Source organism: Heterodontus francisci, chromosome 26 (genome assembly GCF_036365525.1).
Source record: "Heterodontus francisci isolate sHetFra1 chromosome 26, sHetFra1.hap1, whole genome shotgun sequence".
In the NCBI taxonomy this organism is placed as follows: Eukaryota; Metazoa; Chordata; class Chondrichthyes; order Heterodontiformes; family Heterodontidae; genus Heterodontus; species Heterodontus francisci.
The window spans coordinates 38,590,604-38,616,228 of record NC_090396.1 but is presented as its reverse complement, the minus strand read 5'-3'; the positions used below and the strand labels follow the sequence as shown (position 1 = coordinate 38,616,228).

The 25,625-nt window shown below is 41.5% G+C and overlaps 1 protein-coding gene across 2 annotated transcripts in view; it reads left to right on the top strand.

Moving 5' to 3' along the window:
* The window catches only part of LOC137384270 (bMERB domain-containing protein 1-like), a 67,703-nt gene extending 42,326 nt beyond the window's left edge, over positions 1-25,377 (top strand). Inside the window, exons 5-8 of one of the 2 annotated variants that reach the window (XM_068058049.1) lie at positions 3,841-3,914; positions 8,544-8,658; positions 8,824-8,897; positions 17,779-25,377. In XM_068058049.1, coding sequence (XP_067914150.1) covers positions 3,841-3,914; positions 8,544-8,658; positions 8,824-8,897; positions 17,779-17,897 — 382 coding nt within the window. In that variant the 3' untranslated portion in view covers positions 17,898-25,377. Of the gene's footprint in view, positions 1-3,840; positions 3,915-8,543; positions 8,659-8,823; positions 9,386-17,778 lie in introns of those variants that run through there. The other variant, XM_068058048.1, reaches the window with a different exon arrangement.
* The last annotated feature ends 248 nt before the right edge of the window (positions 25,378-25,625 follow it).

Below are 25,625 nucleotides of genomic sequence, written 5' to 3'. Positions count from 1 at the left end.
TGGTAGAAGTAGTTTCAACTTAAAAAAGTGAATTGGATAAATACTTGAAAATGAAAAATTTACAGGCCTATGGGGAAAGAGGGGGTGGGTGGAGTGGGACTAACTGGATTGCTCCTTCAAAGAGCTGGCATAGACACAATGGGCCAAATGGCTTCCTTCTGTACAGGAAGATTCCATGAAAGTAAGATTGCCAACTTCATTAGTGGGTCTTCGCTTGTAAAGAAAAATAGGTGATTATCCATTTTTGTTGTAATGGGCATTTCATCCATAATTACTGAAATGATGGAAACCACTAGCAAACAGCAAAGGAAGAGACATCCAGCCTAGCAGTGATGTAGAACCCTGATAAAATGTATTTTCAATTACCTTCCATGGCTGGAGCTCTAAACTGCTCATAACTTAAGTGGAGATTTTCTGCTTTGACACATGACAGAAGCACATATTAGATAATTGCTTGTTCCCATTCTGTAATATTTCAGAGGAATTTATTTCTGCTGAACAAGGAGGAGAATTCTTTTCATATCTTGTTTTTATCTGGGAATGTTGATGCAGGCTGGTTTGAGTCCCCTTTGTATATAATATGAGTCTACAAATACTTGAGGGATTTGACTAAGAAAATAAACCATAAACGCAAAACTCCAGTGTTCCAAAATATTATCCAGAACTACTAGGTCTTTTGGATTCTCTCCTACTATTGTATTTCATAATATTGAATTGAATAGCTCCTGTGAACCCACTCTCAGCCCATCACTTTTTTGTTGGGTTTAATTACAACACATTATTCTAATAGAGGCGTTTAGATGACATAAAACCACAAGAGTGAAACTGAAGCAGTATAAAACAGATATCACAACATGGCTGGATTACAGCTATGTAATAATTTCCAGCAACTATAATTGAACACCTCTCAGAGGCCCCTTCTGCTATGATTTGGATCTGTTTCTTTTCCCACTGTGCTTCATTACTGAAGTTGAGACTCTTTAATTGAGTTAGAAGCTGGAGTCAAAAGCTGGGAGTCCCTGCAAACATTTGGTTGATGCTTCTCTTTACCCGAAAGAGAATTTTAATGATGATTGTGTGCATTGAGTATTTTTCTCCTCCCGCCCCTCTCCTCCCCCTCAAGGGAGGAGAATAGATGCATGTGCAGAGGGATGGCAGGGTCATTTGAGCAATAAAAGTGTCTGGTTGTATCAGCTGACATTTTCTGAAAGACGACACATTAAATTTTTCCAGTTCTTTTTCCATAATTTTTTTTAGCTTGAAAATATCCAAAAACATTGGCCCAGATTTTGCAGTTGTAATGATGACAAAAGTGTCAGATTTCACTGTCTTTACAACTGTGAAACTGACGGCAGCTTCTGGCATCCACGCATGCACAGTTAAATGTGGAAATCCAGAAGTTGCTGCCAATGATTCCCTGCTCCTTCATAGAGGACGCTGTTGAAGTCCCTACAGTCAGCAATCTGTAGAAATCTCTTGAACCAACGTGAAGTTCCCCTTTTATGCTATAATATCGCTACAAAAAAGGATATTGTTAAGTCTAGGTGAATGAGATATAACTTGGTTTTTAACTATGTATTAAGTCATAACTGAACAACCTTTCTAGCTCTGAAAAACTAGTTTTATATTTGTAGAATGTCTAATTTTCACATGATAATTTCAAAGCTTTTTAATTATTGATATTTCAGTTTCTAACATTCCTATTGTATATCACAATCTTTATTTCACCCTTTGTAAGATTTATAAGAAGTAAAGAATAATCAGTGCATTTTACTTCCTGGTTTGCTGTCTTTGAGAATTCTTCAAAGTGGTTGGCTGCTTAGCCTGGTTGATCACATCACTATTGCTGAACACCTGGAGATCCCCTTGACGGCGCCAAAATCAAACTAATGTCAGGAAAGCGGAAATCCATGCCACATAGATCACTAGATCATTGTGGGCAGTTTCCTTTGAGGTCAGCAGCAAGTGCCATCACCACCGCTGACCGCAAAATTCGGGCTGTTATTTTTGTCAGAGTAAGACCAATACCACTTCCAGTATAGTGGCATCAATGCAATGAGCAAACAATTTCGTAATGGAAAGTACAATTTTAGAAATGGTACCAGATTAGAAAATTGTCAATTTTTTGCACTGTAATTCATGGGACTCGAAAATTGTCCTTTAAATGGAACACGACTGTTGGTTATAGTTCAGCAATAAAGCACGTCCCGGTTTATGTGCAAAATAATTTATTAGATTAAATTCTTCATGAGAAATATATGAACTTTAGAGGGAATTTTTAAAAGCTATCCATTAACTAGTTATTTAATGTTGCAATTTTATTTTGTATGTTGCTGATCTTTTTTCCACTTCTTTGCTCAATATCCTACAGTAGTCAGATAATGGGAGCTGATTATAGAGGGGACTTTAAAATCATTTTCAGTATATTGCTTATTTTTTATTCATTCATAGAGGTTAACAGTCAACCACATTGCTGTGGTCTGAAGTCATATATAGGCCAGAGTCATAGAGACCTGATGCCATTTACGGCACAAAAGGAGGCCATTTGGCCCATTGGGTCCATGCCAGCTCTCCACGAAGCTACTCAGTCAGTCCCACTTCCTGGCTCGGTCCCCGTAGCCCTGCAAGTCTATTTCCTTCAAGTGGCCATCCAATTTCCCCTTGAAGTCATTGATTGTCTCCACTTCTACCACCCTTGTGGGCAGCGAGTTCCAGGTCATTACTACCTGCTGCGTAAAAAAAGTTCTTCCTCCTATTTCCCCTGCATCTCTTGCCCAAAACTTTCAATCTGTGTCCCCCAGTCCTTGTACCATTTGTTAATGGAAATAATTTTTTCTTGTCTAACTTCTCTAAGCCTGTCATAATCTTGTACACTTCTATTAAATCTCCCCTCAATCTTTGCTCCAGGGAGAACAACCCCAGTTTTTCCAACCTAACCTTGCAACTAAAATCCCCCATCCCTGGAATCATTCTGGTAAATCTCCTCTGCACCCTCTCAAGGACCCTCAAATCCTCCTTAAGTGTGGTGACCTGAACTAGATGCAATACTCCAGTTGTGGCCGAACCAGAGACTGGGTAAGGACAGCAGATTTCCTTCACTAAAGGACATTCTAATTAGTGAATCAGATGGGTTTTTATCACAATCTGGTAGTTTCATGATAACCGTTACTGATACTAGCTTTTTAATTCCAGATTTATTTATTGACTGAATTTAAATTCCCCATCTCCCATGAGTGGGATTTGAAGTCATGTTGTCGGATGATCAGTCCAGGCCTCTGGATTACGAGTCCAGTAACATTCATTCCCTACAAAGCTATATGTACTTTATGGTTATGTCATGTAACACCAAGTAGTAAGATTCTGTAGCCAAAGTGGTGGTGATTAGTGAAGCAACACATTCTATTTAAGAAAATCAGTAATGAGGAGGCCCACCAGTTAAAGGTAAAATGATCTTATAAAAACAATAAGATAAATGGGAGAATGTTCATGAGAGCATTGAATCCACTGTTAAGAAATACAAAATGTAAATTATGGTGAGGAAAATGTTGCTTACCTTTTGAAGTAATGTTGCCCACAGTTTTGATTGCCTTTATTATTAATACCTTGTGGAACTAATTAGTTAATTTTCTATGCATTATATTGTCTCAAAGATTTCCTCATTGGATTTTCCTATCCTATTTACATTTGAAAGGAAAAGCTGTCTACCAGAGTTCAGTATTGTCTATTTGTAGGGATGATAACACTCTGAAGAAAATATTCTTCTTTCATACTACATTTCTGTGAATTATCATATTACCAATGTAGAATCATGTATTATGGTTATTCTGACATTTTTTCTAGGATGGATGATATACAACTGTGTAAAGAAATAACCCGACTTAAGAAAGAGCTGCAGAAACTGGTATCAATACCAGGTGAGTGAATCTGCCTAAGTCTTGTGTAGTTAGACATGAAAAGATAGAACAACCAACCAACCGTGTTTTCAGTGCAAATCAGGAACCCAGCATCGATAACAGTTACTGTACAGTGATTAAGCATTTTCACATTCCCACATACAAATGCTATTTCCGCTACACACAAAATTTGGACTGATTACATCAATGATTGTTTCCGCCTCCACATTCCTGAAATGGACATATACTCATCACAGTATTCATTATTCCAGTGAGTGTCACAGAATTATGGACTGCCTGTCAAATGAAGTGATTTTAAAAATGAAATTTTATCACCCTAAATGAAAAACTAGCAACTTGTCCTTTTAATGCATTGCTTTAACGCTTGCAATAACTATAATTTGCTCTTGGACGGAATGGTGAAACAAATGTGCTCCAGCACAGGCTTTGATGTTATTTTCCTGATAGCAAGAGTTAGAAATGAAGCCTGTTGTGCATCATGCAGCAAAGTGAATGAAACCAGTTTAGCTTGTGGGTTCTCTGATTTTTGCTTCACCAGTTACAAATGACCTATAAATGTAGAACTGTGTTCTCAGCATAAATAAAACAGACAAGAAGAGCAATTAGAACATAAGAACACAAGAAATAGGAGCAGGAATACACCATTCAGACTTCGAGCCTGCTGATCTACCTCCAATTCACCTTCCTGCACTATCCCCATATTCCTTGATTCCATCAGTATCCAAAAATCTATCGATATTTATCTTCAATATACTCAGACTGAGCATCCACAGCCCTCTGGGGTAGACTTATTCCAAAGATTCACAACCCTCTCAGTGAAGAAAATGCTCCTCATCTCAGTTCTAAATGACAGATCCCTTATTCTGAGATTGTGACCATTATTTCTAGGCTTCCCAACCAGTGGAAATATCCTTCCAGCATCTACTCTGTCAAACCCCTTAAGAATTTTATATGCTTCAATGAGATCATTTCTCATTCTTCTAAATTCTAGGGAATATAGGCCTAGTCTACTCAATCTTCCCTCATAGGACAATCCCCTCATTCCCAAGAATCAGTCTAGTGAACCTTGGTTGCACTCCCTCTAGGTAAGAGAGCAAAACTGTACACAGTACACTAGTTGTGATCTCACCAAAGCCCTATATAAATGTAATAAGACTTCTTTACCCTTAAACTCCGATCCCTTTATAATAAAGGCTAATGTACAATTTGCTTTCATAATTGCTTGATGTACTTGCTTTCTGTGATTTGTGTACAAGGACACCCAGGTCCCTCTAAATACGGACATTCCCCAGTCTCTAACCTTTAAAAAAAAATGTACTTTTCTAATTTTCCTCCAATGTTTCTGCCATGTTTTCCATTAAAGCAGCCAAAAAATAAGTCTAAATTTTGCATTCATAGTTTGGAGACAAGGAGCATTGTGTTCCTTTTCGAAAACATACCTTTAGGCCTTTTTTTTTGGAGCAGAAAAATTGGTTTCTCTTTTTGGATTTTTTTTCATGATTATCAGTATTGAGCAAAATCAGTACCAAGACCCTCAGAACAGATAATGAACATCCTAGTTGTAGGATAACTATTTACTCTAGCCCAGCAATGAATTGGGAATCACTCTGAGCTCTGTTTTTAATATCTTGGTTAATGAATTTGTACAAAATTCCTATTAGTATTTTAACAAAGAGATTAAGCCATTTTATTTAAATAGGTTATTAACAGTTACAAAAGCACATAAAATAATTTTACAGTGTACTAATTAATTAGCTAACTTGCGTTCAGGGTATTTTCAAGTATGTGTCCAGTCAATCTGGGTAACTTGTTTTCCACAACCCACACCAGCCATCTTGCAAGACAGTCTAGTTTTGAATTTATGTATAATGTTGTAAGGTTTCAGGAACTGAGCTGAGTTGGCCCAAACTCCGTTCACACAGAACCTTTATGCCTGTCGGGGCCTTCCGTCCTATCAGACTGGATTGATTTCAATCCCAAGTATGTCCCAGTCTCCTCACATGATTACTTAATTTAAATATGTTGACCATGCCAACAGCACTACAAGAGAAAATGGATTGAGTAACAGACAGCCAAGTCCTGTTCATACTATTGAAAGGATCAACATTATTACTGGTCCTTAATTTGGGTTTCACGATTGTAATTTTTGCTTTCAATTTCCATAATTAAAGCCCCAATTAAGGGCCATTTTATGGTGCCATCAGCATTTAGCTGATGGCAGCGACTCCCCCCCACCCCCCCATGCCATGTAGGGAGACTAAATAGAGGCAGCCTCTCAACAGCAGCCGGGAAGGAAGCTTTAATTGAACAAGGAGAGGGCTGTCGGTAGGAAAGCCAGCTCCCACAGCCCCAGTGGTTTTCCCGGAGGGGTTTCCCCACTGACCTTGGCTCCCATGATTTTTTTTTAAATTTCTTTAATACCTGGAGTAGGCCCCGGGGCTCCTGCATTCCTTAGGAGAGTCATCTCTCCCGGTGGCACTGCTGAGGCTTCAGAGCTGCCGGCCCTCTGGGCCAGCAGCATCAGGAGACCACCCACTATCCTTAATTGGATGGCACGCCCGCAAGTAGCAAATTAGGAGGCTGCCCTGTGGTAAAATTGCTGAGTCGGTCCTGCTGCCGGCATGTGCGGGCTCGGGACCTGCTTTTTAACCCGACATCCGGGTCCTAGCTCCTCTCGTAAAATTCAGCCTTTTTTTTTTACTCACTAGTGTTTACCTTCTCCCTTCCTCTTCTTTTTGATTCCTTGCTGTGTACAGTTCGATAAGAGCTACTATTAGCTGATACCTCATCCAAATGACCAATACTCATTAGGGTTGCCAACTCAAAGGACATATTCCTGGAGGTTTCATCACATGATTACCCACCTCCAACGACCCTGCCAATCAAACAGCCTTTTGTTTTCCGTTTCCAATATATTTATAACTAAAGTGTTCAAAGAAAATTTGCAAAAAACGCGCTTTTTAATGCCCTATGATTTTTCTCCTGGATTTCTCAGCAGTGTGCAGGAGATTACTCTAGGACATTTCTAGAGGGTCGGCAACCTAAGTCCTTGTGTGTGAACCTCAAGAGTGATCATAGGCAGGCTAATGATCTCAGCACAACATAACTAGATCCTGTTTCATAATGCACTTTTCGCAGGAGTAACAAGATAGCTACCATAATTTAAATGGAGAGTCTCCTGACAATGCAGAGCATGCGCAGAGCGATCGCTGATGTCATCAGTGCGTCCGAACATTTGCCAGCTTGCCTCTCTGTGCATGCGCATGGCGACGTCACCACGTAATGACGTTATGACTTCCAGGTGTTACCCCACCCTTCAAAAGCTGCGATCGCCACCTCCATTCTCCCTCCCCAAGTACCCCGCTGCCCCGCCTCAATCACCATTTCTCTTCCCGCTCTCTCCCGTGCCCGCTTGCTTACCGCTCAATTTCGCCGCTCCCTACAACTCTCTGCTCACTTCCCACCTCTCTGCTTCCCCCGCCCCCCCCATCACCGTTCACACCCCGCTCTCTCCTCCCCATCGCTTCTACGGGCAGTGAGATGGGGAGCGAGTGGTGGGAGGGGACAGCGAGCAGACGGATGCGGGGAAGAACGGCAGGATGGAGCGGTGAGCATTCGGGAGCAGCGAGAAGAAAAGTGGCGATTGTGGGAGGGAGCGGGAAACTGAATATGTCGATTGAGGTGCCGATCGTAGGGTTGAGGAGCAGTGATTGTGGGAGGGAGCGGGGTACTATTGGGGGGGGAGGGGGAAGGTATGGATGTGGCGATCATGACCCTTGAGGGGCGAGGGGGTTTGGGTTCAATTTGTTCTTTTGTGTCAAATTGAGCAGCACCATTTCTATTACTGGCAGCTGCCTGAGACGTCGTAGACAGTGATATTTCTGTCTGAGGCTGCATTTGCACATGTGCCAGTACTGCGCCACCTAATGGCTGCGTTGTCAGCAAACACAGCCTTTTAAACTCTTTCTGATACTAAAGAAAGATTGCCATTTTTATAGTGCATTTCATAACCTCAGGATATCCTAAAGCACTTTACAGGCAATTAAGTACTTTCATGAAGTGTAGTCACTATTATAATGTCGGAAACACAACAGCTAAATTGCACACAGCAAGTTCCCACAAACAGCAATGTGACAATGGCCAATTAATCTGTTTCAGTGATCAACATTGGCCAGGACATCAGGAATAACTTCTCTGCTGTTCTTGGAAATAGTGCTGTAGGACATTTGATGTCCACTTGACAGAGCAGATGGGGCCTCGTTTTAACATCTCACCCTAAAGACAGCACTTCTGAGTTCTGAACTGTGTGTCAGCCTAGACTTTTGGACTCGAGACTCTGGAGAGGAACTTGAACCTACAACCTTCTAAATCAGAGGCAAAAATCTACCAACTGAGCCACAGCCACAACCTATCCTAAAGATACTTAATTGTAGCACTTCTTTTGCCACACTAGGTCAGCTAACTCTATGCAGACCAAGCATTAAAATTGAGACATTATTGGTCTGTGTGACTCAGCTACATATTGAACAGCTCATTGTCACCAGTAGAGTGTCTTGGAGACATTACATATGACTTTATAAATACTATGAAGGAACTGGACCTAACAGGCATTCTCATTTATAAATCTAGATAAGGACAAATCAAATGAAGATAAGCAGAAGGAAGAAGAATTATTGCAACAGATCCACAAGCTGGTGGAGACAAGAGACTTTCTTGTAGATGATGTTGAATTTGAACGACTGAGGTACATCAGCTTCATTTAAGTGAGCTTTTGAAATAAATTCAGACATGGATTGAAGGATTCGAGGCTTGAGTTATCAAATGCTGGTTGATATAGTTGCAGATGTGTTGAATAAATCACTAACAGTGTTTAATTAGTGACCACTGAATTTTATTGCTTTTATCACAGAGAAAGAGAGGAAGACAAAGAAATGGCTGATTTCCTGCAGGCAAAGTTATCAAAGGCCAGCTCTAAAAGAACAAGTAGGTGTTTGATTGTCAAGCTGCTGATTCCTTTCCTGATCATCACTGTACATCTCACGTTGCTGTGGAAAAAGAAACTTTCTCTGCACATCTCCGATTTCCCTGTTCTCTCCTGCCCAACCCCACCATCAAACCTTTGTGTTTTTTGTCCCAGTTAACTTGGGCTCAAGTGTACTGCATCTAATAAACCTGTAAATCAATCGCCACTTCTGAAGGCATCTGTGCTCATCATTATGGCTCCACCCTAGGCTAAAGACCTGTACAGGCAAATTTCCTGCAATTATACTAGTTTGCAAGGGTGTAAAATTATGCCCAGAATTGTAGACACAGCAGGAAACAATATCATTGTTCTGGTGTCGAATTGTGATTTTTCTTATATTAAAGTGACATCTTAAAGTATATTTCCTCACTGGGACTTGCATTGTATTTTCTGTTACTTTGAATGCAGTTTTATGGCATCTGTGTGAATCATATTAAAAATTGAAATGCTCCCAAAATTAAATGTTTTAAACATGTGTCTAAAGTGCGTGAATGATGGCAAAGCAGCTTGAAACTGAAGTTTTTGTATTTAAAGAAGAAACATATGGTTCAACTTCTGCACTTTGCTTAGACTGTTGAGCTGGTTTCTGCTTGTTTATGGCGATTTTTATGTTCTGGCATATGTTAATGAGAATGACAGGAAATTTAGGTGTAAATTAACATCCCAAAATGGTTGCATGAATGGGGCACAATTTCAGGAATAACTTTCCAATGACATCATCACAGGGAATTCTACCCCAAGTTTTGAGAAGGTTTTTTTTTTAAAAGGTAAGGGAGAAGTGGAGGGGCTTGCGGTAAGAATTCCAGAAAGAAGGGCTGAAGTGGCTCAAACCTCCCTTTCACAAATGGGGTGATGGGAACCAGAGATACAGCAATGGCCAGAGTTGGAGGGCTGAAGGAAGCAATGTGGGATATAAGGATGAAGGAGGTTGCGGAGAGAGCATGGAGTAAGCCCATGGAGCTATTTAAAGATGGAGATGAGCCAACATGATCAATGAGGACAGGGGTAATAGGTAAGCAGGATTTCGTGTGGGATTGGATATGGGCTGCTGAGTTTTGGACAAGTTTCTGTATATGGACAGTGCTGGGTTGGAAGTCAGCAAGGAAGACACTGGGAAAAATTGAGGTTGGCAGTAACAAAAAATCTGGATAAGGATATTAGTGGGGATAAGCTGAATTAAGAGCAAAGGCATGCTGTGTTATGTACGTGTAGGTAAGCAGCCTTCATAATGGATAGAATATGGGATTTGACAATCACCTGTGAGTTGAACAGGACACCAAGGTTTTTGAGCATTGTTCAGCATGAATGAGTAGTGTATTATCTTGTCAGTGTGCTATTAGTATTGAATAAGGAAAGTAGACTCTGGATCAAAGTAACAGGAGTTTATTTACAGGGGTCTTCTTACTAGGGTCTCCACATTAACACTGATCAGCATGAGGTACAGACTCGTGACATCACATCCTGTGATGATGCGTAATGTCTGTATACATAATCTACCCAGCAATAGCTTATGTACATTATACAAGATGTAGCTGGGAATGGGAAAAGAATGTTTCATAGGGGCTGAAAGCAATGGCTTTGATCTTCTGATGTGTCACGTAATGGGTACCCCAATATAATTATGTGAAGTAATTCGCTGATTGACATTAGAAAGATGCAAGAGACAAACTATTTCAATGGGGTCAAAGCAGAAAGAACTTGGAAATGCATGTTGGTCAACCAGAACTGAAGTTGATTAAATAAAGATCGGAAATATTGGGAGAGATTTTCACAGGCTTCACCGTGCAGTATAAAGGGCAGTTTCTTTTGGGCCTCCTTATCTCGAGAGACAATGGATACGCGCCTGGAGGTGGTCAGTGGTTTGTGAAGCATGTTGGTCAACCAGAACTGAAGTTGATTAAATAAAGATCGGAAATATTGGGAGAGATTTTCACAGACTTCACCGTGCAGTATAAAGGGCAGTATCATGCCGAAAATCAGTTGGTGAAAACTTACCACCTGTCCCCGATTCTGATCCATTCCATGACACCATTCTGAGTGCCTGGAATGCCTGCCTGTTTCAAGCAGTAGGCCTTTTTAATATGTAACTCTTAGAGTCCGATGACATATGCAAGAACCCAATCGCCATTTTAGCAGACAATTGAGTGGAGCATATGCCGTGAACACTCCGTCCAGTAGCAGTATGGCCGATCAAGAATAACAACAGTAAACTGAAAATTCCTTTTGTAGGGACAGGAATGCTCCTGTGACTCCGCAAGAATAACGTGGTCTGCGGCAGCCCACATTTCTCCCCTCCATGATTGTCAGCCTCTCCCACCCCGAGATCTACCTTGTTAAAGGTCAGGTTGGCTTCCAGACTGCCTGATATTGCAGGCAAGATGCAGCAGGGAGCCTGTTTGGTACCTACAACGTGCCCTCAGAATGACTGGCATACTCTGCCAGTCAGCCATGCAATAGTTAAAATCTACCCCATTAAATGTCCAATTCCTATTGCACAGGAGGCTATACTGTTGGTTCTATTGAAGCCATGTTAAGTGAAGCCAGGCTTTTGCAATGAAGGTGTTGTGTAATTTGAGGAGAAAGCTGAGTCACTGTGCCTGACTTCAATCTGATATGATTCATGTAGAAGTGTTTTTAACAAAACTGGGCAGAAGAACTGACCACTACCAGATTTGATTATTGAGCTGTTTCTGTGTTGAAATGAAGACAATCATATGGTTCAATTGTTCAGCCTGAAAGGTTCAGTATCAAAGTTCGAGAGTAATTGTTAACTAGTAACATTAAATGAATGGGCTGGATTTTAAGAGCCTGCTGCCGTTCTCGACGGCGAGCTCAAACAATGGCGGCCCGCCCGCGTGGGCCACACGCCAAAGAGCCACCGCGGTCTTACGGTGGCAGCTCATTTAAGGAGCCAGGGCGGCCCAGCTCCCCCCCCCCCCCACCCAATCACATTGGAAGGGGCAGGCTGTCCGTCATCGGCAATGGATTAAGCTATGGTGCAGGCTCGAATGGCCTACTCTTGCTCCTATTTTTTATGTTGCTATCAAGCCCTGCCGGCATATTTAAATTTTTATAGAAGAATTCCTCCAAAAATAAATAAATAAATTTCTTATGCCCCTTTCCCACCGCACCCTCCTCAGAAAACAGTTACAATAACTCTTTGCCCTGTCCACACCCCCCCCCCCCCCACCCAAAGCACTTACCTTTCATATCTGACCTCCCTCTCCCCCCCCCACCCCCAACAAAACAAAATGCACAAAGTTTAAAGGTCAAACCCTCCCACCATCCCCTAGACCCAGTATATGTATTTGACCCTGTTTCCACCACCCCCGCCCCAGCACTGACAAACTTACCTCCCCCCACATCCGTCCTCACCAGTGTGATGCTGCTTTTCCCCGGATGGGGATCTGAGGTTGCGGGAATGCCAGCCACCAGGCCGAAGATTGCGGTGGGCCCTCAAGATTGGAGAGAAATATATTTAAATGTATTAATTTTATTGATTTGCATATTTAAATTGTTTTACCGTCGCCCAGTGGCGGGGGACTCCTACGGAGCCCTGCCGCCACCAGGAGGATCGAGCCAGGTCCCGCCGCCTTCAGAGTCCATGGCAGCCTCATCCGGAGTCATCTTCAAGCCCTCCCCCCACAGATCATGACATCGCGGGCTTGGTAAAATTCAGCCCAATATAATTTCAAAAAGATAGATAAAATTGTTCCTTGTTCATATTTCTTACATTTTATAAATATTTTTAAAAACAAGAGTGGGAATATTTATTAAGAAATTTACAAAATTTTAACATTTAGGAAGTGCAAACAATTATTCCAAAAACTTAGAAACGTGCAAATAAATAATTAGTGATAGTGCAATCAATGTTCTGTCAACTCCTCCTTTGGCCAACCAGGAGGAGAAAGTGGAGGCAGTAGAGGCAGAAAAAAATACCCCCACTCTCTCAAGACACCTTGCTTAGCTCCCATGCCCAGGTGAGCTTCTATCTGCTGGCTGCCTGCTGTGGCTGGTGCATCTACCTACAGTGTGATGCAAGAATGTATGTCCGATGAACCAAGGACCTGACAATTGCTGACTTTTATGGCCTGCAGCAGAGATGCTGCTGCCTGCAGCCTAGGATTGAGGTCATGAGCTTCTTCACGCAGCCTGCTGTGTGCAGCTTGCAATGGGCCTGTTGCTGACAGGTTGGAGTTCAGGATGGTACTGTCACACCTGGAGGTGGAAGCATCAGCCACATGAACCCTCCAAGCCAACTCACCAGTGTGGATTTTGCCGATGATCTCACCGGCTACCGTGATGGGTGGAGCAATGGCAGCTGCAATGCCCCGCAAGGTCTAATTGACTGGCAGTAAGCCCTCTCTTATAATGATATCCAGTTGTCTTCTAAGTTTTGCACTGCAGAAACCTGAACTTCCATTGCTTTGAAAACCCTGACTTCTACTTTATTGTCCCCTTGTTGGATGACCCAAGACAGCAATCAACTGGTGAGTCAACTGCTGGATGGGCTCCTGGACGACAGCTGCTGCCTGTCCAATGTTATGCAGACCTATGCAACAAAGACCAAGCCAGCAAGGTTGCCCAATGTGACGTCGATGAAGGCCAGGGAACTGATGCTCCTCTGGTGCTCCAACACCAAGTGCTTCTACATTTCAGGCTCCACTGACTTTCTGTTCCATGTCTGCCTTCTAGCCAGTCTAACTGGAGAAGCAGACACATTCTTTACCTCCCCCAGGTGTTCCTGCACCACAGTGCTGCTGGTGTCAGATGCCTGGGAGCTGTCATGGCACAGAATTACTCTTTGAGCACAATCGTGTATGTCCATACTGGTGCAAAGCTGATGAGACTTGGTTGACTCTGTTGCTGTTTGGGGGTCGCCTAAGAGTGGGGTTGAGGGTTCACCCCTTGGAAGGAGCATTGACGATGTCCCCTGGCTTCCCATCAGTCGCTCATCATAAGACACGAGCTGTCTTCTGAAGCCTGAAACTTCTCCCTCTATCTCCTGCTGGGGATACTCCATGTTAAGTGACCATGCACTCACCCCTTCCTTGACCTCCATGTCATCAACTTCTGCCTTCTCCAGTGGAACTACCTTCTATCTTTTCTTAGCTGAGGAGAGAAAACCAGATGTGTGACTTGCAGGTGGTGATGTTCACATGCATCTGCTGCCCTGTCTTTCTAGGTGTTCGAGGTCATGGCATTGGGAGTTACTAGTGAAGAAGCCTTAGCAAGTTGCTGCAGTGGTACACGCTTCAGGCATGTTGCACTGGTGGTGGAGGTAATAAATGTTTAAGGTGTGGAGGCAGTGCCAGTCAAGCAGATGGTGTTGAACTTCTTGAGTGTTGGAGCTGCACTCATCCAGGCAAGTGGAGATTTTTGCATTATGCACCTGACTTGTGCATTGCAGGTGATGGAAAGACTTTGGAGAGTCAGGAGAGTCACACAGTTTGTGCCCTGATTCCTGATTATGCCCAAAGCAGAAGCTCTAACCCAGGCAGCAGTACAAATTTGGGTCTCCTGTTTTGCCCTCGAATGAGTGGAACCAATATCTTGGGAGTTGGCAATGTTGCCACAGTATAAAATACCTTAATTTACACGCTTCTGGTAAGACAAGACAATTAACAGTTAGGGATTGATGAGTTTTATTTGTGTTTAAACTGTGTGATCAATCCTTCCGGCAGAACTGTGAAAACTGTCAGGCCTTGGACAATGGGCTTTAATTACTCCCAGTCGACATTTCTATTCATGCTGGTGGAGGTGTGAAAATGTTCAGCTGGAATCTGCCAGGTCACCAGCTATATCTGATGTACATTAAAATTCTGAATCATCCTCTAGATTTTCAAGATTTTAAAGTGCAATCTGCTCATGTTTCTGCCCTTCCGCCCAACATGATGAATGCCGATTAGTAAATTCAGAGCCCTAGTTGCTGCTTTGCGATATGTCGCAGAAATCACTTTACTCAATTGTCATTGACTCCTGATGTGCCGATCTCTCAAAGGCAACAATACCGGCAATATAACCTTACTTGCTTCCATTCAGTGACAGTACGACAGACCCATATTTTTTCCTGGCTACTATTGCCTCCCACAGATGGCTTTGTGAATTTGCTGAGCCAGTTCAGTACATAAATATAAAAACAAAAAATGCTGGAAGTGCTCAGCAGGTCAGGCAGCACCCGTGGAGTGGGAAACAGAGAATTTGCAGTATTTTCCTTTTGTATCAGTATGTCTATGAATTTTTTTAACAATTCAGTTAATCTGATTCCACAAGAGGATTCCAATTATACATACTTATCTCCCATGTTCTATAGCCATATTAGAGACCAATTTGGAAAATAAATACTTAAGTAGAAGGCTAGGTCTTTCTGAATCTGCCTCAAATTGGCTGTCGTAGGACAGATGCGCAGATAGCACATAACATGGGGGAGATCAATGCACAAAGATCAGTTAGCATCATTTTAGCAGAGTCTATTATACAACAGAAATTCCCCATATCCTTTAATGTTCTTTTTCAATAAACAATCTAATTCTCTTTTCATGGACTCTTCTTCAGTAATGGTTTGTTGCAGAGAATTCTTAACTTTTTCCAAACTTCCCTTTAATTCTTTTAGTGATTATTGTAAATTTGTGCCATCTTATTTTCACCTTGTTATCCAGTGGACTGACCTATTTATTTTGTCGCGCCTCTTTATAATCTTGAAGATTTCTATCAGGCCATTTCTTAACCTTCTCCGGTCCCATGAAGAAAGCCTCAACTTCTCAGATCCCTCTTCATAACTGTACATCCCTATAATGTCCTATTGAAAGTACCTGCACCTTTTCTGTTGTTTTTAAACCCCCTTAGAATGGAGGACCCAATACTAACCACACTCCCAAAACCCAAAATATAAAAAGCCTGTTAAGATTGCCAGAAAAGTTATCTTACTGGATGCAATGCACTATATTCGGAACCCAGTGAAACCATACACACTGCAGAACTGTAACAAAAAGGCTATTTTAGGTGAAATCAATTTATTGGCTGATGTCCCTCAAACTGTGTTTAAGACCGTTGCAGATTTTCAGGAATTACTCTGCCAATCCTACTGTTCAAGAGCTGACAAATGAAGAGGCTGTGGCAGCTGCTTTAAAAAAAAATCAAGATGGAAGGAGATAAGGATGATAATGGGATTGAATCTAATTCTCTCCTGATACCACAGCTGGTTTTATGCCTTCTCTGTCTGGTAGTATGAAGTGGAGCTGATTAAACAGTTTTATGATGACTGAGAAAAGCTGTTTGAAATAGAAAGTATTAAATGGCCTATTGGTATTTTGAAATCCAAACAAAGCAACATCATAGAATTGTTCATTTTTAAAACAGTGCAATTTTTAAAATTATCAAAGTGCTCCTTTCTTCTTTTAACATTTTAACATTGTCTTAAAATGTTATATAGTATTGTGTTGTACAGCACAGATGAAATTTATGTAAATTCTAAGTTTCTCAAGTGGGATAATTGGTTCTTTGGAACAAAATGTGTCTATTGAGATCCACCATAGCTGATTTCTCCTTCTTTAATCATTTTCCTCCTTCATCACATCAATTTAAACTGAACAGCAATTTGCATTTTTGAAATGCAATGATGTAATAGGAACATAGGAGCAAGAGTAGGCCATTCAGCCCATTGAGCCTGCCCTGCCATTCTATATGATCATGGCTGATCATTCACTTCAATGCCTTTTTCCCACACTATCCCCATAATCTCTTATGTCATTTGTATTTAGAAATCTGTCAATCTCTGCTTTAAATATACTCGATGACTGAGCTTCCACAGCCCTCTGGGGTAGAGAATTCCAAAGATTCACAACCCTCTGAGTAAAGTAATTTCTCCTCATCCTGGTTGTGGACTCTCCAACCAGGGGAAACATCTCAGTTGCATCTACCCTGTCAATCCCTTTAAGTATTTTGTAGTTTTCAATGAGATCATCTTTCATTCTTCGAAAACTCTAGAGAATACAGGCCCAGTTTCCCCAATCTCTCTTCATAGGACAGTCCCGCCATCCCAGGAACAAGTCTGGTGAATCTGTGTTGCACTCCCTCTATGGCAATAATATCCTTCCTAAGGTAAGGGGACTAAAACTGCACATAGTAATAGAGCATCTTCAAGCATAATGTGCCGAGTGGAATCAAAGCTAACGGATAAAAATGGTGGTAAAAGTTAATTGCTCTGCTTTAATGAGAAATTGTTCAAATCAGATCGCCAGGGTATAACATTAGTTTCATTTGACAAAACTGACACAGGAAATTATTTTACCAGGGATGGTTTGAAACTGATGGCGATTTAATTTTAGAATTCCTATCTAAGGATTTTAATTTCTTCTTATTAACAATCTGGTATCTTGGTCAGACATTTGGGACTTGACCTAAATGAAATTTCATAATACTTTGCATCTCATTTTATCTAACTTTATTGCCTACGATGGATTTGAGGAAGTGTATTTCAGGGGAGAGTGGAAGAAACTCCTCAAACCTATTATTGTGATAAAAGCAAAATACTGCAGATGCTGGAAATCTGAAAAAAAAAGTGCTGGACATAATCAGTAGGCAACATCTCTGTTTCTCTCTCCACAGATACTGCAGACCTGCTGAGTATTTGCAGCATTTCCTGGTTTCTCCCTGCTATTATGACTTTGGTTGCAAAGTTATATTTGCAACTTGGATTTAATTGCCACTTTCTCAAATGATTATTATTGGAATCCATTATTTGTTTATGTGAAAAAGGAGAGGTTAATCATGTGTGTGTGAATATTGCAGTACAATGTTCCGTTACAACAGATCACCAATAGTGTTATCGTCTCATCACAGATGTTGCAAAAGAAAGGAAAATGACATCCAGAGCACAGCAGACATCTACCCCATTGATGGCAAAGACTGGGCTGACCCTGCTGAAGGAATGCTGTGGATTCACCTGCTCCATCATGTAAAAGTCAAAGGTTTAAAAAAAACTGAATGTTTTGCAAGAATCTCTGCAGTGGTATGCGTGGGATTATAAACATTTCGGTGATATATCATTCCCCAACTGATGAATTAAAGATGTTTGTATAAAGTTCTGTTCTATTCAAGTACAGCAATGTAATGTATTTATGGGATTAGCAGTCAGTGACCTAGGAACAGGAGTAGGCCATTCAGCCCTTCAAGCCTGTTCTGCCATTCAGTTAGATCATGGCTGATCTGTACCTAAACTCCATTTACATGCCTTTAATCCATATCCCTTGCTGCCCTTACCGAATAAAAATCTGTTGATCTCAATTTTGGACATTTCAAATGACCCAGCATCCACAGCCTATTGGTGGTGAAAATTCCAGATTTCTACTGCCCTTTGTTTGAAAAAGTGCTTTCTGATTTCACTCTTAAATGGCCGACTTCTAATGTTGATGTGGTGCCCTCTTGTTTTGGATTCTCCCACCAGAGGAAATACCTTATCTGTATCTACTCTATCATTTATCATTTCAAACACTTCAATTAGATCACCCCTCAACCGTCTAAAGTCGAAAGAATAAAAGCAAAGTTTATACAATCTGTCGTCATATTTTAACCTTTTAAGCCCTGGTATCATTCGGGTGAATCCCTTATAAAGCAAATATATCTTTCATGAGGACCAGTGCTCAAAACCAAATGCAGTACTTCAGATAAGGTCTGGCCATAGCTCTGTACAATAGAAGCATAACTTCCTCCACTTTGTATTGCAACCCCCTTGAGATAAACGCCCACATTTCATTCACCTTTGTGTTACTTTTTATATCTGTGCACTAGATTTTCGTGAATTGTGTACCTGGGGACTCAAATCCCTTTGCTCCAAAATAGTTCCTCATCTCTTCCCCAAATTAAGGGCTGGATTTTAAAACCCCTCCGCTGTCAGGGACGTTGATGGGGGTCAATGAAGACTGGTGCGGCAGAAGCCCACCAACGACTCCGATGTGCTGATCTCGGCAGCGGCGGTGGTGAGGCCTTGTAGCGGCCACCCTGCCACTTGGCGACGGGACCCCTATTTAAATATGTAAACTAATTTACATACCTGATTTAATTAAGGTCCCGTTGCCTCCTAAATCATCGAACCGATATTCATTCAGGCGGTCGACAGTGCCGCGCCTTCGAATGCCCATTCGAGGAAACGTGGCGTGACACCTGTGGGGAGGGGTGAGGAAGGAGGAGGATTTTCTCTCTGCGTGGGTGTGGGGGGAGCGATGTTAAAAGGATGCGGATTGGTCGGGGGGCTGGGGTGATGGGAAGGGGTAAAGGGCAAAGTTGCCAAACTTTGGAGGGGGGAAAAGGGGAAAAGGCAAATTATCAGTATTTGCTTTCTTGGGGGAGGAAAGAGCATGAATGGCCGGAAATGCCATTGGTGGGAGGTGGGGAAAATGCATTCAAAGATCATGTAATTCTGTTTTGTTGCACTTACCTGGCCGTTTAATTTTTAAATATCTATTGAGGGCTGTACACCCTTTAAAAATGGCGCCTGCGCATTAGCGCCAGACGCCATTGCCGGCGACAGCGCGCCCGCCCCCCCTACTTCGGCGGCGGACTCTCAAAATGCAGCTCCAAGTCATTCTGTCACACTTTTGCCCACTCACTTAATTGTTTATGTCCTTTTGTAACTTACTGCTCCCATATACACAACTTATTGTGTCTCCTAAATCTGTAAACTTGAATATTCCTTCATCAATGTCATTGATGTATCTGGTGAAAAGCTGAGGCCCCAGTAGAGATCCCTGGTGAATACTACATGTCACATCCCACTAATCAGAGTACATTCATTTATCTTTGCTATCTGACTCCTATCTCCTAAGCAATTACTAAGCCATGTCGCCGTAGAAGAAGGGTGGGAGGTAATCTCTAGTATCGTGGCAGTGTGGGCTATAAATCATTGGGCAGAAGTAGAGGGGCTACAAATGGCCTCCTAATCTTTCCTTTTAGACTACAACCATTGGTGGGGGGTGCACTTTTGCACTTGGTCAAAGCCTACAAAGAAATTTCCTCTTCAGTGCTCTTCTGCCCCCTTTAAATCCCTTCCTGCTCTCCAGGTGCTGCAGTCTTGCTGCATGCCTGGTGAACTCCAAACTAGGAAAAAGTAGCATGATTACAACTGGATCAAAGTGGCAGGCAGAAGTCTTGCCCTGCTGCTCCCCCACCAAAGAACAAAGAACAAAGAAAATTACAGCACAGGAACAGGCCCTTCGGCCCTCCAAGCCTGCGCCGATCCAGATCCTCTATCTAAACCTGTCGCCTATTTTCTAAGGGTCTGTATCTCTTTGCTTCCTGCCCATTCATGTATCTGTCTAGATACATCTTAAAAGACGCTATCATGCCCGCGTCTGCCACCTCCGCTGGCAACGCGTTCCAGGCACCCACCACCCTCTGCGTAAAGAACTTTCCACGCATATCCCCCCTAAACTTTTCCCCTCTCACTTTGAACTCGTGACCCCTAGTAATTGAATCCCCCACTCTGGGGAAAAAGCTTCCTGCTATCCACCCTGTCTATACCTCTCATGATTTTGTACACCTCAATCAGGTCCCCCCTCAACCTCCGTCTTTCTAATGAAAATAATCCTAATCTACTCAACCTCTCTTCATAGCTAGTGCCCTCCATACCAGGCAACATCCTGGTGAACCTCCTCTGCACCCTCTCCAAAGCATCTACATCCTTTTGGTAATGTGGCGACCAGAACTGCACGCAGTATTCCAAATGTGGCCGAACCAAAGTCTTATACAACTGTAACATGACCTGCCAACTCTTGTACTCAATACCCCGTCCGATGAAGGAAAGCATGGCGTATGCCTTCTTGACCACTCTATTGACCTGCGTTGCCACCTTCAGGGAACAATGGACCTGAACACCCAAATCTCTCTGTACATCAATTTTCCCCAGGACTTTTCCATTTATTGTATAGTTCACTCTTGAATTGGATCTTCCAAAATGTATCACCTCGCATTTGCCCGGATTGAACTCCATCTGCCATTTCTCTGCCCAACTCTCCAATCTATCTATATTCTGCTGTATTCTCTGACAGTCCCCTTCACTATCTGCTACTCCACCAATCTTAGTGTCATCTGCAAACTTGCTAATCAGACCACCTATACTTTCCTCCAAATCATTTATGTATATCACAAACAACAGTGGTCCCAGCACGGATCCCTGTGGAACACCACTGGTCACACGTCTCCATTTTGAGAAACTCCCTTCCACTGCTACTCTCTGTCTCCTGTTGCCCAGCCAGTTCTTTATCCATCTAGCTAGTACACCCTGGACCCCATGCGACTTCACTTTCTCCATCAGCCTACCATGGGGAACCTTATCAAACGCCTTTCTGAAGTCCATGTATATGACATCTACAGCCCTTCCCTCATCAATCAACTTTGTCACTTCCTCAAAGAATTCTATTAAGTTGGTAAGACATGACCTTCCCTGCACAAGACCATGTCGCCTATCACTGATAAGCCCATTTTCTTCCAAATGGGAATAGATCCTATCCCTCAGTATCTTCTCCAGCAGCTTCCCTACCACTGACGTCAGGCTCACCGGTCTTTAATTACCAATAAGGTGAAAATCCAAGCCTGAGCGTCCTTGGCTTTAACTGGTCTTATTTAATTATATTGTTTTATACCCTTGTGTTAAATTAGGTCCTACACTCATCATTCATAAGTTGTGCACATACAGCATGCGTTTCTGCTGTGCTTGAAGAGCATCTTGTGTTTGCACATGATTTTGATCTAACTTTTTTTTCCAAATGTCACGTCATCTGTGTGGATAAAAGAATTTGGCATCTCCCCTCTTGGGCTCCCACATTTCTTCATGTGCCTCACAGGGACATTCTCACCTAATTGTAAAGAGCTTTGGGTACCTTCATCTATTTAAAGTAATAGGGAAACAGTGTAGGTAAGATTTACTTATAGGAATATTTGCATTTCCAGGGTTCCTCGGTGCTTACTTCAGACAGCAGCACCAGAGCAGACACTTTGCAAGGGTACCTCTTTGCTGTGTAGCACTCAGTGTGTCTGCTCGGTATCAATGCTTAAAGACCATCTCATTTCTATCCAGTATTTGTTATATTTTAGTGTATCTACTTCAGTTGTACTGCTGAATAAGTATACTGAGAAGCTATGAAGATTTTTTTTTAAATCTGCAAATATAAAAATGACCTATGGGTGCGTTCGTACAACTGGTGGTATTTACTTAGAGTTAACATCTCTTTTAAGAAAATCCAATCTCCAGAATAAAATTACTTACAACAAAATATATCACATTTAACATCATAATATTCATGTAGACATGAGAAATGTGAATGCACCCATTTACCTTGTGCACTGTACTAGGGCTATGAAAGCATTTACTCACTATTTCCAATATGGATTTTTATAGAATAGTACATCACAGAAGGAGGCCATTCAGCCCATCAAGTCTGCACTGGCTCTTTCGAAGAACAATCCAGTTAGTCCCACTGCCGGCTCTTTTCCCATGTTCCTGGAATTTTTTCTCCTTCAAGTATTTGCCCATTTCCCCTTTCAAAGCTGCAAATGAAACTGTTTCTACCAGCCTATCAGGCAATGCATTCCAAATCCTAACTAATCGTTGCAACTTTATAGCATTTTATGGTTTGTTAGGTTGCTGAGGACAGAATGAGGCCATTTGGCCCATCAAATCTGTGGCAGCTCTTTCAAAGAGCAATTTAGTTAGTCCTACTGCTCACAACACAATAGGATGCAATATTGGTGACCCATGAGCAAGACTACCTAACCAGCTCAGAGATGCATGCTGTTAATTCTGGGGATAAGTGTATCCTCTTTGCACATAATGATTATCCAATACTGTAAGGGAGTGTCCACTGTTCCTTCGGTGTTATAATCACTATATTTCATGGGTAAGTTGTTTAACTTGATAAACCACAACCCGCCCCCAACTCCTGACCCCCAATTTTTTGTGACATAGTTCAATCGGTATTTGGGTAAATTATTCTAATCCATGTTAAATAAGTGGGATAGAATAAATTCACACCATACTGTGTAAAGCTATGTATGCTGTACAATGCAGACTTCAACAATGAAGCAACTGGTTTCTGTAAGAGCCTGTTTTACCACTTGTTGTAAAACCAATAATGAAGTCCCCATTTAATAAGTGTTATGAAAAGTGCACAAAAGATGTGTTATTAACATATTATGAGGAATAAGTACTTCACTTAAGGACTGACTGCTCATTTCTACAGTTCTTTGGCCTCAGGGTAGTATCTGTTGTGCAACCTTTACCAGTTAATAGAGAATGACCTGTGTAATGCAAATAATGTGAGTGCATATTATTACCAGTGGTATATTTGGGCGCTTGTTCTATTCAGTTGGATTCCCAAGATGCATAATATCAAATAAAGTTTGTTTCCCTTCATGTATATTTTAATTTCAAGTTTGAGTGTGGGCATTTTATGGCATGGTATCCCACGTAGTTTTCTTATATTATGATTCATACACTATTGCTAAGATTCTTTTGGTTCCATCTGTCATGGGTGTTGTATCAGTAGTATCAAACTGTACAAAAAGACATGTTTTTATTTTCTATATTCATAATTATGTCATCGATATATTCATTTTAGCATTGTAGTAGATTCCACCCTTCCTTTTCTCCCAACTGCATGAGATACCATTAATACCTCTGTTATTGTTGATTCATGCTAGCTACAGACTGCATTCCTCTCTTATATTAGGTGCAATTCAATATGACATTCAGTATAGCTGACTCAAAAGCAGATTTACCCAATAGCATTCCCTTGTAAATGTGTTCTGTATTTAAAAGTGTTTTAAATGTTCTAAACATTGTAAGACATTACAGTATTATGCCTGCTGTGCAGCTTGGTCTTGTTCAAAATCATATGTTTCCTATACACAGGAAATAAAGCTAGTGCATTCCAGTAGTGTTTTGTGTAGATGTATTGTTAAGTGTGTGAAATATATTGTACATTGTTTAAACCAACCTCCAGAGTATTATAATGTGATAGTGCCTTGATCTTGCAGGAGTTCTTCAGTGGGATCATTTGCAATGCAAAGATTGTTTTTATTCAGGAATGGAATGCTGTATCCGCAGAAACTATTGGATGGCTTTCAGTGGTATACATGGCAGTGATCCAGCTGAGGGGTTCAGGTGATGCTATAAACCATTAAGACAAATTTGAAATGATATGTTAGCTACCTGAACCCCAAGATTGCTTCCTTGCCTGAAATTATCTGTTACCCCATCCGGTATATTTTATATTGCTTGGATATTTCTTCCCTTGCTGCTGCTGTCACTATATTTGCTGCTGATGTTGTTTCCACACCACTGCCACCTTGGGTGATGAGGCAAAAGATACAAGATTTCACAAAATGTCATATTAACGATACAAAGAAATGCAGGACTTCACAGAACACCTGATGGATTCTGATAGTGAATTACAAAGGAATTAATCACCACCCGTACAATTTAAAGGAATATACAGCAGGCTGCCAAGACACAGAATGAGAAGCAAAGAGCAAAAATGATTGTAATGAATTCAGCATAATTTTAATGACTTGGGGTTGGGTACCTGATGTGCAATTGTTTTTGTAGTAATATGCTCAAAATGATAAAATTGCCTTTCATCACATAAATTCCACCTTGTCCATCCATTAAACATCTCCTGAGTAAAAAAAACTGTGGCGATGTAGGGGCTGATTTTCTTGTCCTCCTTGTGCTTGGGTGCTCATGAGGTAATGCATATCTGATGTGTATTCCATCTGAAAGGATTTGAATTTGCTTGTATTTCTGACTATTTACATAGGCCAGACCTAGACGCCGACGTGGCCCAACAGCTGACTACTGGGGAGGACGGTCAGAGCTGTTATAGGCCCCTCAGGCCTGCAACATTGGGAATGGCCACTGTAACCAAAGTAGTAACCAGTAGGTTTCCATCACCCATCTGTTCCCTGGAAGAAAAGAGGAGCTTATCTTTGGTCCTATTGGCTTAGTTTCCTACTCCCTCATCAAGTAGAGTTTGGCTCTAAAGCCCTTTACTTCTGGATATTGCTGAAGGTTGGTATCTTTCCCGCACTGGGGGAGTAAAATGAGATTGTAAAGCTGGGAATGCCACCTTCTGTCTCACTACTGTGTCTCTAGGGTGCAGTAATTGCAGGTGCTGGTATTCCTCTCCAGCTTGGGGGATCTCCCAGGGCAACAGAAAGAGGATGGAGACCCAGCATCACAGACCTCTGCCCTTTTTTTCTACACTTTGTTCCTGGGGAATTAAATTATTCCTGACACAAAACACAGGAAAATCAATTCCATAATCTTTTGCCTAATATGTACCAAACCCTTGGTGATTATTACATTAGCAATGTAAGAATCGTTCTGTGTTTGATCCTTGATGTAATTCTTACTGTTAGTGAGTAATAAATAGTTTTGAACTAAAAGTACTATGTCAGGTTCCTTTTTTAAAATAAACTGTGGAAAAGTAAGTGCGGGTAAAGAAAATTGTTGCAGAAGAGATGGGTTATATGCTTCACGTCAGAAGAACTACAGGAGGAAGTTTTCAGTTGTGTGCTGTCTGTTGAGAATGTGCATTCAGAAAATGATCTTGAATCTGCCGTATAACAGCTTTGCTACCACTTTGAAATACAAACTGCAGTGGTGTTTCTTTTTCTTTCTTTCTTTCTTTTGG